Below are 12,890 nucleotides of genomic sequence, written 5' to 3'. Positions count from 1 at the left end.
CACATAACTCATCTTAAGTTAAGTAAATAATATTTCTCAAAAATCTAATTTTAATATTTATCTCATATCAGAATAAGTGACATCAACGAGTATATTTCGAATTTTCAAAAACAGAAAGCTTCTACTTCGAACTTCCAAATTCGTCCAATTCCTCGTCTAATCTAATCCAAAAGGAAAAAAGGAAGCTTCGAGTCGAAGAGGAAGCAGTTCGCCTTAAAGCGCCGTTTGCGGCCATCGCGATCCAACACGGCTCCGTTTCTATAAAAGACAACGTTGCGGAATCGTTTTCCATCGATCCCAGGCCAAGATATCGATCCCCTTTTGGCGGGCGGATGAAGTGGCAGCGCGAGACGGGAGCGGAAGTTCGCGCGATGAAATTTACGGCTTTCAGCCAATTCCGCGCGCAAAATGGAAGAGCGTCTATGAGGTTTTATTCGGCCGCCCCTTATCGCGGCCACCTATCGGCAGGCATTTGTTTTTGCTTATCGGTCGGGGGCTGCGTCGAGCCCCAGGAGAGGTGGGGGAGGAGTGGAGGAGGAGGAGGAGGAGGAGAGCCCACCGTAAATATGACGGACGGACGCGACGATGGGATCTGAGCGGCGTTGGAACAAACGAGCGCCGCGAAAATCTCTCGCCGCTGTTTTCGGTGCTCGAGGGTGGTTGCGAAAGCAGCTATTCCAAGACCCTCCGCGCCGACGGAGCACCCACTCGATGCGAATCGATATTACCTGGCTGCGCGAAACGAAGCGAAATCCAGGAGGGGGATGCTCGAGCAACGTGCTCTGTCTTTTCTTTTTTCCTATATCTATGTCTCGATAATAAGATCCTCTCAGATATATCAGGTTTCTTCTCTTCTGTCTTTTCTTAATTGGTCGAATTATTTGGTTAATTGTAATGGGATGAGTTGTTAATTGTAATAATAGATTGATAATATAAATTCTTTCTTAGATTTTTGAAGAAGGCATTGTGTAAGGAATGGTAAATTAATAGAATCTTATTCCTTTAACTTGAGATAAAAATGTAATGATCCGTGTAATTATTGATTTCAAGTTTCGAGAATCAAAGTAATTTATCAATTTATTGTTATACTGTATTTTATATTGCACGAAATTAGTAAGATAAAAAAATTTACAATCTATACTCTTATCACAAAGAAAAAGAGTAAGATAGATTTAATTTCTCTCGGATTAAGAGTGGTTCTCTAATATTTAATTATAAGAAATCTTGATTACGAATATTCGATCAGGAAGGGAAAGACATTCATCTGCCGTTCTAAGATTTCGAAATGGATCAATAATCGACGCGAGCGATGATCGGAACCGCTCGAGGCGTGTCCGCATTTTTCCACTCTTAATCACCTGCCCTAATTGGTCAATTACGCTCATTACCGTCTCCTACGGTGGAGAGGCGAGTCGAAACGATAAAATCTCTCCTCTCTTTCCCTCCCGCCTAGTAGAGCAACTAACGGCAAACCCCCCTCTCTCCACCAAGCCTTATTCTATCCACGAGTGATCCCTGCCTCCCCTGAAACTGTGTGGACGTGCACATTTGCAACGAAGAGAAACTTATCCCCGGCGGGGAAAAATCAGCCCCGGTTCCGCGAAGAGGAGAACGGCGGGCCCGGCCACCGGGGGGATGGGCGGGGCCACCGAAGCCACGCCCCTTCTGCCGCCTCGAGGCCTCGCCCACTTTCGGATTTCCCCTTTCTCGCGCTCCGATTCCCCCTCCACCGACCGACACCGTCTCTTTCCAAGCAACGAAGCGGGCTAGCCTCCCTCCCTCTCCCCCCCTCGCCCCCCCCCCCTACCCGGCCGAGGCGCCTCCACCCGCAAAACGAAAAAGTCCGAGCGCCGCAGTCAGGCGATGGTCAAAGTCAGTCCACACGGAGAGCTCGAGTCGAGTAGAGGCTAGTTCAGGTCAGTTGGCCGGTTGATCCATCGATCCGTCGATCAACGGCTCACCTGTCAAATACGTGTCACTCACGCATCGTAGTTTCTTCGAGGGATATTCAGTGACTTTAATCGCGAAAAGAAGAAGAGGAAAAAAAAAGAATCGTCGCGACCCCGAAGAGATCGAGATCTTTTTTCTTCGATTTTTCGATTCGTCGATTCGAGAATCGTGTTGACGGGCCAGTGAGAGGGGGAGAGAAAGAGAGAGAGAGAGAAGAGACACATTTGGAGACACTTTTGTTTTTCTCCTCTCGTACGCAAGCAGTGGAGGGAGATCCCTCTGTTGATGTTTCGAGAAGATGAGAATATAGAAGAAGAAGAAGAAGATCGAGTGTTTCGGTGAAGATAATATATAGAATTGGAACAAGTGTTCAATCGCGGTACATAAGAATGACAGTACTAAGGATGACCTCCCCGGTGACGCCTCCATCGAGCAGCCCAGGTTCCAACGAGGCCCAGGCGCCCCAAGCGATCTCGAAACCTGTGCACCGATTGAGCTTCTCCGTCGCTGCGTTGCTGGCGGACACTAAAAAGTCGGACGCGTCCTCCGTCTCTCCGAGATCGTCCCCCCTCGCCTCTTACTCCCCCGTCAGACACGATCAACTGTCGATCACGAATTCCACTCCTCTACAAAAATATCCAACGATCGAATACAGATCGAGATACCTGTCCACGTCTCCCACCGTCCAAGAGCACAGATCGAGCAATCAATACACGTGCGACGCCCCAAGAACCACCCTGGTGGACGCGAGGACGTTGGCCAGACTTCCGGAAATCGAGGAGGTTGACAGGACGTGCCAATCCCCTCGCTCGAGAACGCTGGACTACGTGGTGCAAACGGAGAGCGGGTCCACGCCGGAAGTGATAGCCTGTTCCTCGTCCCCCAAAGTGTCGTCGCTCACGCGCAACAATCATCCGGAGTTTGGCCCTCAATCGCCGAGAAGCAGCTCGCACGAGGGCAGGTCCAGGTGTTCGGAACCCGAGGACATCGAGGAGGAGGACGAGAACAGTTTGGTCGACGTGGAGGACTTGCAACACCATCACCATCATCATCGTCGTCGTAGTAGTCACGACGAGCAGGGGAGCAGCCCAACGCCGGTGAGGCCGACGCCGGCTTACATCGGCGGATTTTCCGGTTTGGGTGGGATCTCCGGCATTCCGACCGGGCTCCATCCCGCCGTTTGGGGCGGAGGGCATCAGGGTGCAGCCGCGGCCGCGGCAGCAGCCGCCGCAGCCGCCGCCGCGAGCTTCTTCCCCTCGCATTTCTCTCATCACGCGCCTCTGAACGGTGAGTGAAAGTTTTTTTCTCTCTTTCTGTCCGCCGTTTATCCATGGTTTCCATTTGCCGGGCCGACGACAACCGGTGTTTGAACACCGTTCTCGTTGCCGTTGGCCGGCCGCCAATCGGTTTCGATATGTACCTTTCCTTCTCTCTCTTCTTCCGTTCGAGGATCGCGATCGGAGAGAGAGAGAAGAGGAGGAGAAGCTGTCCGAATGGGGCGATGAATGCGACAGAGAATTTCGTTGAATGGAGCCGACGGGTTCGACATTCTTCGCTTTCCTTCGTTGTCCGCGGATAAAATTAGTCGGCGGAAGTCGCTTGCCCATAGCTTCTCGTTTCGTTCTCTTTCGATTCTTTTTCCCTTCTATTCTCGCGTGATTGGGAATGCATTTCGAAGGAAACCGCTCTTTCTTTTGGAGAGGAATCATTGTATCTTGTCCAATGATCGATCGATACGAGTGATAAAACGGATTACTACGAATACGGATTTGCATCTTTTCAAATTCTTAAAGAATTTGAAAGAAAAAGAAAGAGTATAAATAATAACTCGAATCATTGAGATTGAAGTAGATTCTAATAATTCCTTTTTTTAGAAATTACGTACAAATTATTTATAACTTAAAAATATTTAATTTTCCTCGAGGAATATTTATTTCGTTCCTCTCGAGAGATATTTATAAAAAAATCGATGATACTACTCGACAAATTCTAGCAGCTGATGCTTAACTGATAAAAAGGAGGGGAGAAGGGAGGAAGAAAAACGCAGGTAATTGATAAATTGAGACGCGGTTGATATTAGCCGTCGAGAGAGGTCCGGTTGGGAAAGAGAGGCTCACCTAAAATCGCCGGGAAAGGAATGCAGTTCTTGGAAGGCGCGCGCGCGCGCGTGGATGACTCGTCGCGATTGAATCATCGTTAACACTAATTATTGAGGTCGCGGCTTGATAATTGCGCCGGGTTCTCGTTAAAGAGGCAATCAAAGTTTTCTCGCTTCGTCAGAGCGCCGCCACTCCGGGCAGAAAGATGGAACAGAGGGCCGGTTCTTGTCGTCGATTCCCCGTCGTGGAATCTGGACGACAGACAATAGGCGATTATTACAAAAAGGTGTTGCAACTGCAAATCACTCGCTGGGATGGAAAACTAGCCGTAGTTGTTGATCAAATTTCTTTGTCGAATTTTTCTTTCCTTTCCTTTCCTTTCCTTTTTTTTTCAATTGTGTGGAAATTTTTCTTTTTTTTCCATTCCGACCAACATTTTAAGAAGAAGAGCAATAAAATTTTCTCCTCTTCTTCTCGTCGCATATTACGAAATTCCAGTAACAAGTTGCCATTCATCTATTTCTAATCTTTTCTCATATACAGAGACTTATATATATTTTTTCTTTTTAGCATTTTTTATATAATGAAAAGATATCTGAGATATTTCAAGTCAGCTTTTGATTTAGCTGAAAATTAATTGATTGTTTATCCTTATTATTATATACTTGGTCGAATAAATAAATAAACGCGTTCTTTCAATCGTGGAATAATAATTGAAATTGGGAGTGTAATAAGTTGCTTTTCACCACTAAGGATTTTCTATCCTTATTATACCCTTCCAATTTATAGATCATTGTTACGCACAATTTAGGGTGGCTGGGAAGAAGAGTACAATCGACCATAATCGAGTCCCGGCGGTCGAGTCGTGTAGGGGGAACCAGCGTGATTTTGAAATATGGCCACTTATGGAGGGTGCTTCCTTCGAATTGTGCAACCCTTCAAACTTTGTTTCACCGCTCTTTACTTTAACCCGGAAGGGGTTGAGTATAGGGGTTGCAAAGTGTTATCTTTAACGACGGGGTACAAACCTACATTCTTCTTCACAAATTATTTTCAGCAAGGAAGAATAAATAATTGACCGATAGATCGAAACGAAAAATCTTAATATGTTATCCATGTTTTTTTTTTTATATGTAAATTAATTCCGAATAAATAGAAGAAAAAATAAATTAGAAATAATTGTATCGAAGAATAATAAATAGTAAATATCGATAGTGTTTTTTTTACTTGAATTATTTTCAGAATTATTTTATTTTTATCGACAAATGAAAAATATTGTACAAAAGTGGATAACGAAATTACGAATAACTCGCTTACTTTTTTATAAATCAATTCCACGAAAAAAATAAATAAAGGGAAACAAATTATGGGATTAATTGCGCGAATTCAACAAACAAACGATATTGGATATCATTTACAAAATTTTTCAATCGTAATTCGATATATAAACAGAATGCGTGTCTGCTTATACTCGTCCTAACTCGTTCTACACGGATTACATTTCCAAGAAAAATAAATTAGTAGTAATTGTACGAAGGAATTGAACTCGACTCCAAATGTCAAGCGGTATAAATTAATTGCCCCTCGGTTAAATAAGGTGATTCATTTGGACAGGGAAGATGAATACAACCGATTTCGCGGAAGGCCCCTTAGAATTTCGATTTCTAATAAACAAACGAGCGCGCTTACGCTCGTTTATCGATCGAGCCGACTAATAAGAGAGCATAGACGCGCTGCTCTAAAAGATTGCGCAACGCAACAAAGAAAGAGTACGAAACAGCTTACCCCTTTCGATCGTCCTCCTCGTTCTTCGATATCTCCTCGAAATCAGCTAATTATTCCACCAATTTGCATGAAAATCGATCGAAAGGCTACGTTTCTTTCTTTCTTTTACCTATGCGCTCACCTTCGATCCTTACTCGTTCAATACAATTTTCTTCCTCGTCAATTTTATTATTTCTTCGACGATTGATTCCACGCTTACGAAATCTTTAGTTGTTTCGCAATAGATGAATTTTTAGAAGAAAGAAAAAATCGAATCATTCTCTGATTAAAGGTAGAGAAAATTATTATTTTTAAGAAGAATAAAAAGTTATTGCGCGAGTTGAATTCTGAATTTTACAAAATTAGAGAAAGGAAATTATTCTCTTGTATATTCATTCCAGTCTTAAATCAATTATCAATTTTTTTTTCTTTTTGGAAATAAATACATTCTTTACCTAATATCCTTGAAATATTCTTTATTTATTAATTATTAGGAAAATTCACTGATTAAATTTCTCGAATTACTCGTTGAATATTTGAAATATATTCCATTGTAATATTCCAATTTCGATCGAAGAATTCAATTATCGAAATCACCGCCATTTCGCGATCCTCCTCCTCGATTTTTAGAAGAATCTTTAGAAGAAAGAAAAATTGTCTCGAATCATTCTCTGATTAAAGGTAGAGAAAATTATTATTTTGAAAACTGAAGAATAAAAAGTTATTACGCGAATTGAATTTTGAATTTTACAAAATTCAGAAAAAGAAAATTATTCTCTTTTGTATATTCATTCCAGTCTTAAATCAATTATCAATTTCTTTTTCTTTTTAATAAATACATTCTTTACCAATTTCGAATATCCTTGAAATATTCCACGTTCTTTCATTTATCAATCATTCAGTGGAAAATTCATTGGATCAAGAGATGAAACCTTGACAAAGCTTGATTTAATTTCTCGAATTGCTCGTTTAAAATATATCCCATTGTAATATTCCAATTTCGATCGATCGAAGAATTCAACCATCGAAATCACCGCCATTTCGCGATCCTCCTCCTCGATCTTTAGAAGAATCTTTAGAAGAAAGAAAAATTGTCTCGAATCATTCTCCGATTAAAGGTAGAGAAAATTATTATTTTTAAGATTGAAGAATAAAGTTATTGCGCGAGTTGAATTCTGAATTTTACAAAATTAGAGAAAGGAAATTATTCTCTTTTGTATATTCATTCCAGTTTTAAATCAATTATCAATTTTTTTTCTTTTTAATAAATATGTTCTTCACCAATTTCGAATATCCTTGAAATATTCCACGTTTTTTCATTTATCAATCATTCACTGGAAAATTCACTGGATCAAAAGATGAAAGCTTGACGAAACTGATTTAATTTCTCGAATTGCTCGTTGAACATTTGAAATATATCCCATTGTAATATTCCAATTTCGATCGATCGAAGAATTCAACCACCATTTCGCGATCCTCCTCGATTTCCCGGAAATCGAATATCTCTCGCCTAATTATCCCTTATCCAAATGCCTTATCCTTCGTGGATTGAGATCGGAGTCCGCGAGTTTTCGGGCATCCGAGGAATCCTCGGATACTAATTGGAAGAATCTGTTTGGAGGAAGGCAGAAATAAAAGGGGGATCATCGCACAAAGGATGCGAAACTCCTCCTCTCGTATTCCTCGCGAAGAATTCCTCAAAAGTCCTCTCTCCTCTCCCGCCATCCGTGGCAAGGAATCGTGGCTTGACGGGAGAAGTAGGAGGAGGAGGAGGGGAAAATTTGAAATTCAGAAGCGGCGGAGAAACGATATTCCCGGCCCTTTTGTCTCGTGAAACTCGCCTCGTCGTTTCCAGACGACCACGTCCCGCCTCCTCTCTACAAATCTGTCAATTGTCCCGAGACAAATCTCGGGGAATATAACCGATATGTTTTGACACGAGCCTCTTCCCCCCTCTCCTCTCTGATAAGACGTTCCGCTGTTTCGCCGCGTTCGATTCGTCCCGGCTTATTGTGCCGACGCCTCGAGTCTCGGGGACATTGTTCGAGATTTTCGAGGATGATTTTGACTGATGCTCGGGCCATTGTTATACACAAAACGAAATATACGCGAGGTTTGATTCTATCAGGGATAAGGGATATGATTAAACGATTTTATTTATTATTTTTCGCGTCTTTCTCCAAGAATAAGTTAACAAGTATAACCTCAAGTGTAATTTGTGTACAGAGTTTTGTATATCGAATCGAATGTTGAGAGAAAAGAGGAAAAAGAAAGTTGCGTGAAGTTATAATCTCGTGATAATTAGGAAAATCAAATTTTGTGTAATTTGCGTCTTAATTTTTCGTCTTTTTACGATTTTTTCAAGAATAAGTTAACGAATCTCGAGTGTAATTTATATACAGAATTTTGTATCGAGTGTTGAGAGAAAAGAGAAAAAAGAAAAAAGAAAGTTGCGTGAAGTTATAATCTCGTGATAATTACGAAAATCAAATTTTGTGTAATTTGCGTCTTAATTTTTCGTCTTTTTACGATTTTTCCAAGAATAAGTTAACGAATCTCGAGTGTAATTTGTATACAGAGTTTTGTATCGAGTGTTGAGAGAAAAGAAAAAAGAGAAAGTTGCGTGAAGTTATAATCTCGTGATAATTAGGAAAATCAAATTTTGTGTAAATTGTGATGAAAAAATTAAAATTTGTATTTGAAGAAACCTTCTTCTTACGAGAAAGTTATAAACCCTTGTGTAAGTTTACATCGTCGAAAAGAAACGAAAAATAATAAGAACGCTGGTAAATTTCTTATAACGCAATTGCTTCCGTAATTGTTGATCCAAACTCGACCGATAAACGAATTATTCCGTGAGAAGAGGGGCCATTATCGCGATCACCTCTCGTCGAAGGGGTTAGGGCGATGCATCGAGGGGTTAATGAATACACGCGGAGAAAGGCGTTGGGGATCTTGCGGTCGGCCCGGCAAAAAGGCTCCTAAACGAGGGAAGGGAGAGGAAAATGATCGAATCGATATCCGTAAGAAGTTTCCTGAAACTGTGCCGCGTCCCGCAAAAAGCACGACGGACGTTGCGGTCGGCCACGGTTGTTTCGCGAAACAATATCCCCCTCCCCTTCTCCCTCGACTTGTTAAAAGAGAGGGGATGACGATGGTGTGATGATACTCGAAGCGGAAACGTTTTGCTTTTCGGTTGCAGAGAACGGGGAGCCGGCCAAGATCAAGTGCAACCTGAGGAAACACAAGCCGAACAGGAAGCCGAGGACGCCTTTCACCACGCAACAATTGCTCGCGCTCGAGAAGAAGTTCACGGAAAGGCAATACCTGAGCGTCGCGGAGAGGGCCGAATTCTCGTCCTCCCTTCACCTCACCGAGACTCAGGTGAGAGATTCGATGTTCTACTTCCTTCTTCTTCTTCTGTATATATTAATTTTGAATATGTTTTTGTCGTGAGGATCTTTCGTGAATTTATTTTGTTGCTCGGTTCAGGGATGGATAGAAGAATTGTGAAACAAAAATCATTATTCAATCTCTTTTATTCATTTAATATAGAATAACGAGGGTTGTCCAATGCAATGTTTGAAAGGTTCTCTGGAAAAAGTGTGGGGTGCAATTTAAATAAGGAGAATAAGTTTTCGAAGCTTCTGTGTGGAGGAGAATTTTTCTATTTGTCCCACCCTGTATATCTTATAAAAGTACGATTATATATCTTATAAATGTGTCGATTTGATGTATGTCAATAAACAAAAGTTTAGTTTTATCTAACTAAATTGTTCCGATATTATGTATTTTTCTACCACGACTGTAATTAAGTAGTTACTTTACAAGTTTAGATAGAAAAATAAATGAAATTGGTAAAAGTAATGTACGAGATAACAGAATAATAATACATGAGATTGTAAACTTTTCATTTTTTTCTTTTATTCAGCCATTTCGATCGAAAAAGTCTGATATTGAATAATAAAAAAAAAATAGTAAGATCGGAACAAGAAAGTTATTTCTCAATCTGAAAAGTTTGTTTTATCTTAACTGATGAATCTACAGATTCGAGGATAACGACTTGTCGATAAAAAACGTTTTCTTTTTTACGTAAAAAAGGAATTTGTATTTATCTTACCAACAATATTATATAATTATCCTCTTCATTTTTTTTTCGTTCCATAATTAAAATTAAATGTACAACGATATTCAAATAGGACGATTTTTAAATCCTTTCTTCCTCCTCAAACAATTAAATAATGTACACGTTGTGTTTCTTCAGATACAATTTTAATTCTCTAATTCTTTAAAATCAATAAATTTCCAAAAATTGAGATTTTAAATTCAATTGGCCGTTCGAAGGCACACTATACACTCGAGAGATCTTTTCAATTTTCCAAACTTAAATTCAGAAATATTTTACTTATACCTGGAACCCCATTCTTTCCAGCACAAACACGACAAACCCCGTCATCCTTCAGCCTTCTTACGCCTTCTTTACACACTGAAATGCTGCAGCATTCTCACGATTCGCATCCACCCCCAACCGATATTCTCTTCGCTGTCGCTGTAGTGACATCTCGATTTAGGCAACGCGTCAACAAAAGACGTTGGCTCGGATCGAGAAGAACGCGAGAATCTTCGAATCCGTTTACCAGAATACACGCGGTGGTAATTAGCGCGTGATATTTCTGGCGGACAATACTGGCCATTTTATTAATAGAATTACAAATTGCGCGATGACCGAGCAATTATCCCAGATTATCGTACCTCTTGTCTTCTCGAAAACGCGATTCCGGCTGCGCGTCTGTCAACACGGCGATACATCCGCCTCACCCGTTGTCACCGGACCCCGTACAGTCTTCTCGACAAATTCATTCTATCTTTATCCTACGCACAACTTTAGAACTTTAGGTTTCTGTCTCTCTTGGAAAAGATTCGCCTCCTCGTTTAATTATCCTCATCGCCGTTCTTCTTTTCTGGAGAGATTAATTGGGATCGAAGATTAAATTGGATAAATCGATAGATTTCGAGGGGAGGAGAGAAAGGTTATTGTAGAAAAATATTTGTAAATAATTTTCAATACTTTGATCCTTCAAATCAATATAGATTAGAATATCGATGTGAAAATGGATATGACGAGTGTGAGAATTAAAAACCTTTCTCTTTTAAATTTAAAATAATCATAATTCTTCTTTGTATCACAAATATAATTATTTTCTTTCTGTCCTATTCTACGAGTAAACAGCGAAATTTATAACATTTTTGAGCAAAAAGAAAAAAAAGAAAAATCGGAATAAAAAGAAGAAAGAAGCTCGTTCTCCTCGATCACACCTCGATCTTTTCCCATCTTTTCCCATCCCATCGCAAGCAAATCTCCGAGATGACCGCAACGAGACCGCAACGGGATCGCCGATCCGTTAAGAATCGAGGATGCGACAAGCTAATAACAAACTCCTCTCTGTTTCCCTGTCATTGTTACAGGTGAAGATCTGGTTTCAAAATCGTCGCGCCAAGGCGAAGCGAATGCAGGAAGCGGAGATCGAGAAGTTGCGGATGTCGGCGGTCAGGCAGCACCACACCACTCTTTACGGCTCCCATCCGGGCCTTTTGACGCCTGCGAGCCTCTACCCGGTCGGGATGTTGTCCCATCCAGGCCTCACGCCGCACCACCCGATCTCCTCCCAGCATCCGTCCAGGGAATGAGAGGGAGGGTTGGCGACAAAGGGCAAGAATCGGTAGCGAATCGATCTGCAATCGGTTGCGATCGGTTTTCGAATACGGCCAGGCCACAGATGAAGGGAGGAAGACAAGTGGCTCGTTCTGGAATTGTTTTTGGATACATCTTGATCCTGGATGAAGAAGAACGAAATAGAAGGAAGAAGTACGTGGAAAGTCTGTAAAGCATTTATGGGAAGTGATGAAGAGATTCTTTTGTATGAAAGAAGAGTGAAATTAAGAGAAGCAGAGACGAGAGAAGAAGGAATTATTTGAGAAATCAGAGAAAGAGGAAATGAAAAAGCGCATTATCGAACTGAATAATCAATCTTCGAGCAATCAAATGTTTTTGCGAACAAGTTCTCGGTTTGAAGTGTGCCGAGCCTTGAACGAAAGATGCGAAGAAGAGAAACGAGGCGTGAGAACTTTCTTCGAATTCGAAATTTCCCTTCCCGAGATTACTTCTCGATCGATTTGTCGCCTTGAGTTTATTCAAGGGAACGAAAAATATAAATTGAATCACAAATGGAAAGGAAGTCGAATATCTTCACTTGGAAAAGTCTAACCAAAGTAATTCTGAAAAAAAGAAAAAGAAGAAACTCGATTCTGAACATTGGACTCTCTTTTCAACCGACATTCGTATAATACAAACATTCGTCCATAAAGAGAGATAAGAAGAAGAAGAAGAAGAAAATTTCGTCTCTCTGGGGGGAGCGCCAGCATAGTGTATCGTGAATCTGTGCCAATGACAGACGCGTTATCGCGCGTCTTGTACATAAAAGTGTAAATAATCGTCGTTCAAAAATTCACGGAGAGACCTGTAAATACGATCTTTAAAAAAAAACGTTGTTTATTCGTGGATCGGTGCCCGCCGACCCTGTTTTTTTCCAATTTTGTATAAATGTAAAACCGAGAGAGTTAGCAGAAGTTTTAATTTAATAAACCACGGTATAGAAGTAACACGTACATAAAATACATACATACATATATATATATATATACACACACACATACATAAATATATATTGTTTCTCAATGCTAATTCCCAGATGGTATCTTCGATCTTTCGACAAGTATGTACAACAAGTATGTATATATATATCCGTATATATAAGATTTAATCCGTAACATCTCTAACCCCTCTTTCCAATACCTCTAATTGAGTATATACGACGAGGAGGAGGAAGCTTGGCGGAGGATGGATTCCGAAACGGAACAACGAATCGAAATGGAAGAAAGAAATCGGGGGGGTATCGTTAATTGAAAAGATCGATGATCCTTTCTTCATTCTTGTTTTCCGCGCGGGAAACAAGGATTAGAAAGTTGGAATAAATTACGGAATGGCAATTAAACGAGACGATGATCATCACCGCTTCG

The 12,890-nt window shown here is 40.9% G+C and overlaps 1 protein-coding gene across 1 annotated transcript; it reads left to right on the top strand.

Annotated features, from left to right (window-relative positions):
• Positions 1 to 1,121: 1,121 nt before the first annotated feature.
• On the top strand, positions 1,122 to 12,555 carry LOC724412 (muscle segmentation homeobox). The gene is made up of 3 exons (XM_001120268.5): positions 1,122 to 3,237; positions 9,016 to 9,197; positions 11,280 to 12,555. The coding sequence occupies exons 1-3, from the start codon at positions 2,340 to 2,342 to the stop codon at positions 11,499 to 11,501; spliced, it is 1,302 nt and encodes a 433-aa protein (XP_001120268.3). The 5' UTR covers positions 1,122 to 2,339; the 3' UTR covers positions 11,502 to 12,555.
• Positions 12,556 to 12,890: the final 335 nt, after the last annotated feature.

This window comes from Apis mellifera, linkage group LG1, assembly GCF_003254395.2.
Source record: "Apis mellifera strain DH4 linkage group LG1, Amel_HAv3.1, whole genome shotgun sequence".
NCBI classification, from domain to species: Eukaryota; Metazoa; Arthropoda; class Insecta; order Hymenoptera; family Apidae; genus Apis; species Apis mellifera.
The sequence above is the reverse complement of the archived record's forward strand: the minus strand, read 5'-3'. Positions and strand labels throughout refer to the sequence as shown.

Coding starts and splice junctions, on each gene's coding strand:
- LOC724412 (XM_001120268.5), top strand. CDS start 2,340: ATGACAGTACTAAGGATGACCTCCCCGGTGACGCCTCCATCGAGCAGC. Junction 3,238..9,015: donor TCATCACGCGCCTCTGAACG/GTGAGTGAAAGT, acceptor TTTCGGTTGCAG/AGAACGGGGAGCCGGCCAAG. Junction 9,198..11,279: donor TTCACCTCACCGAGACTCAG/GTGAGAGATTCG, acceptor TCATTGTTACAG/GTGAAGATCTGGTTTCAAAA.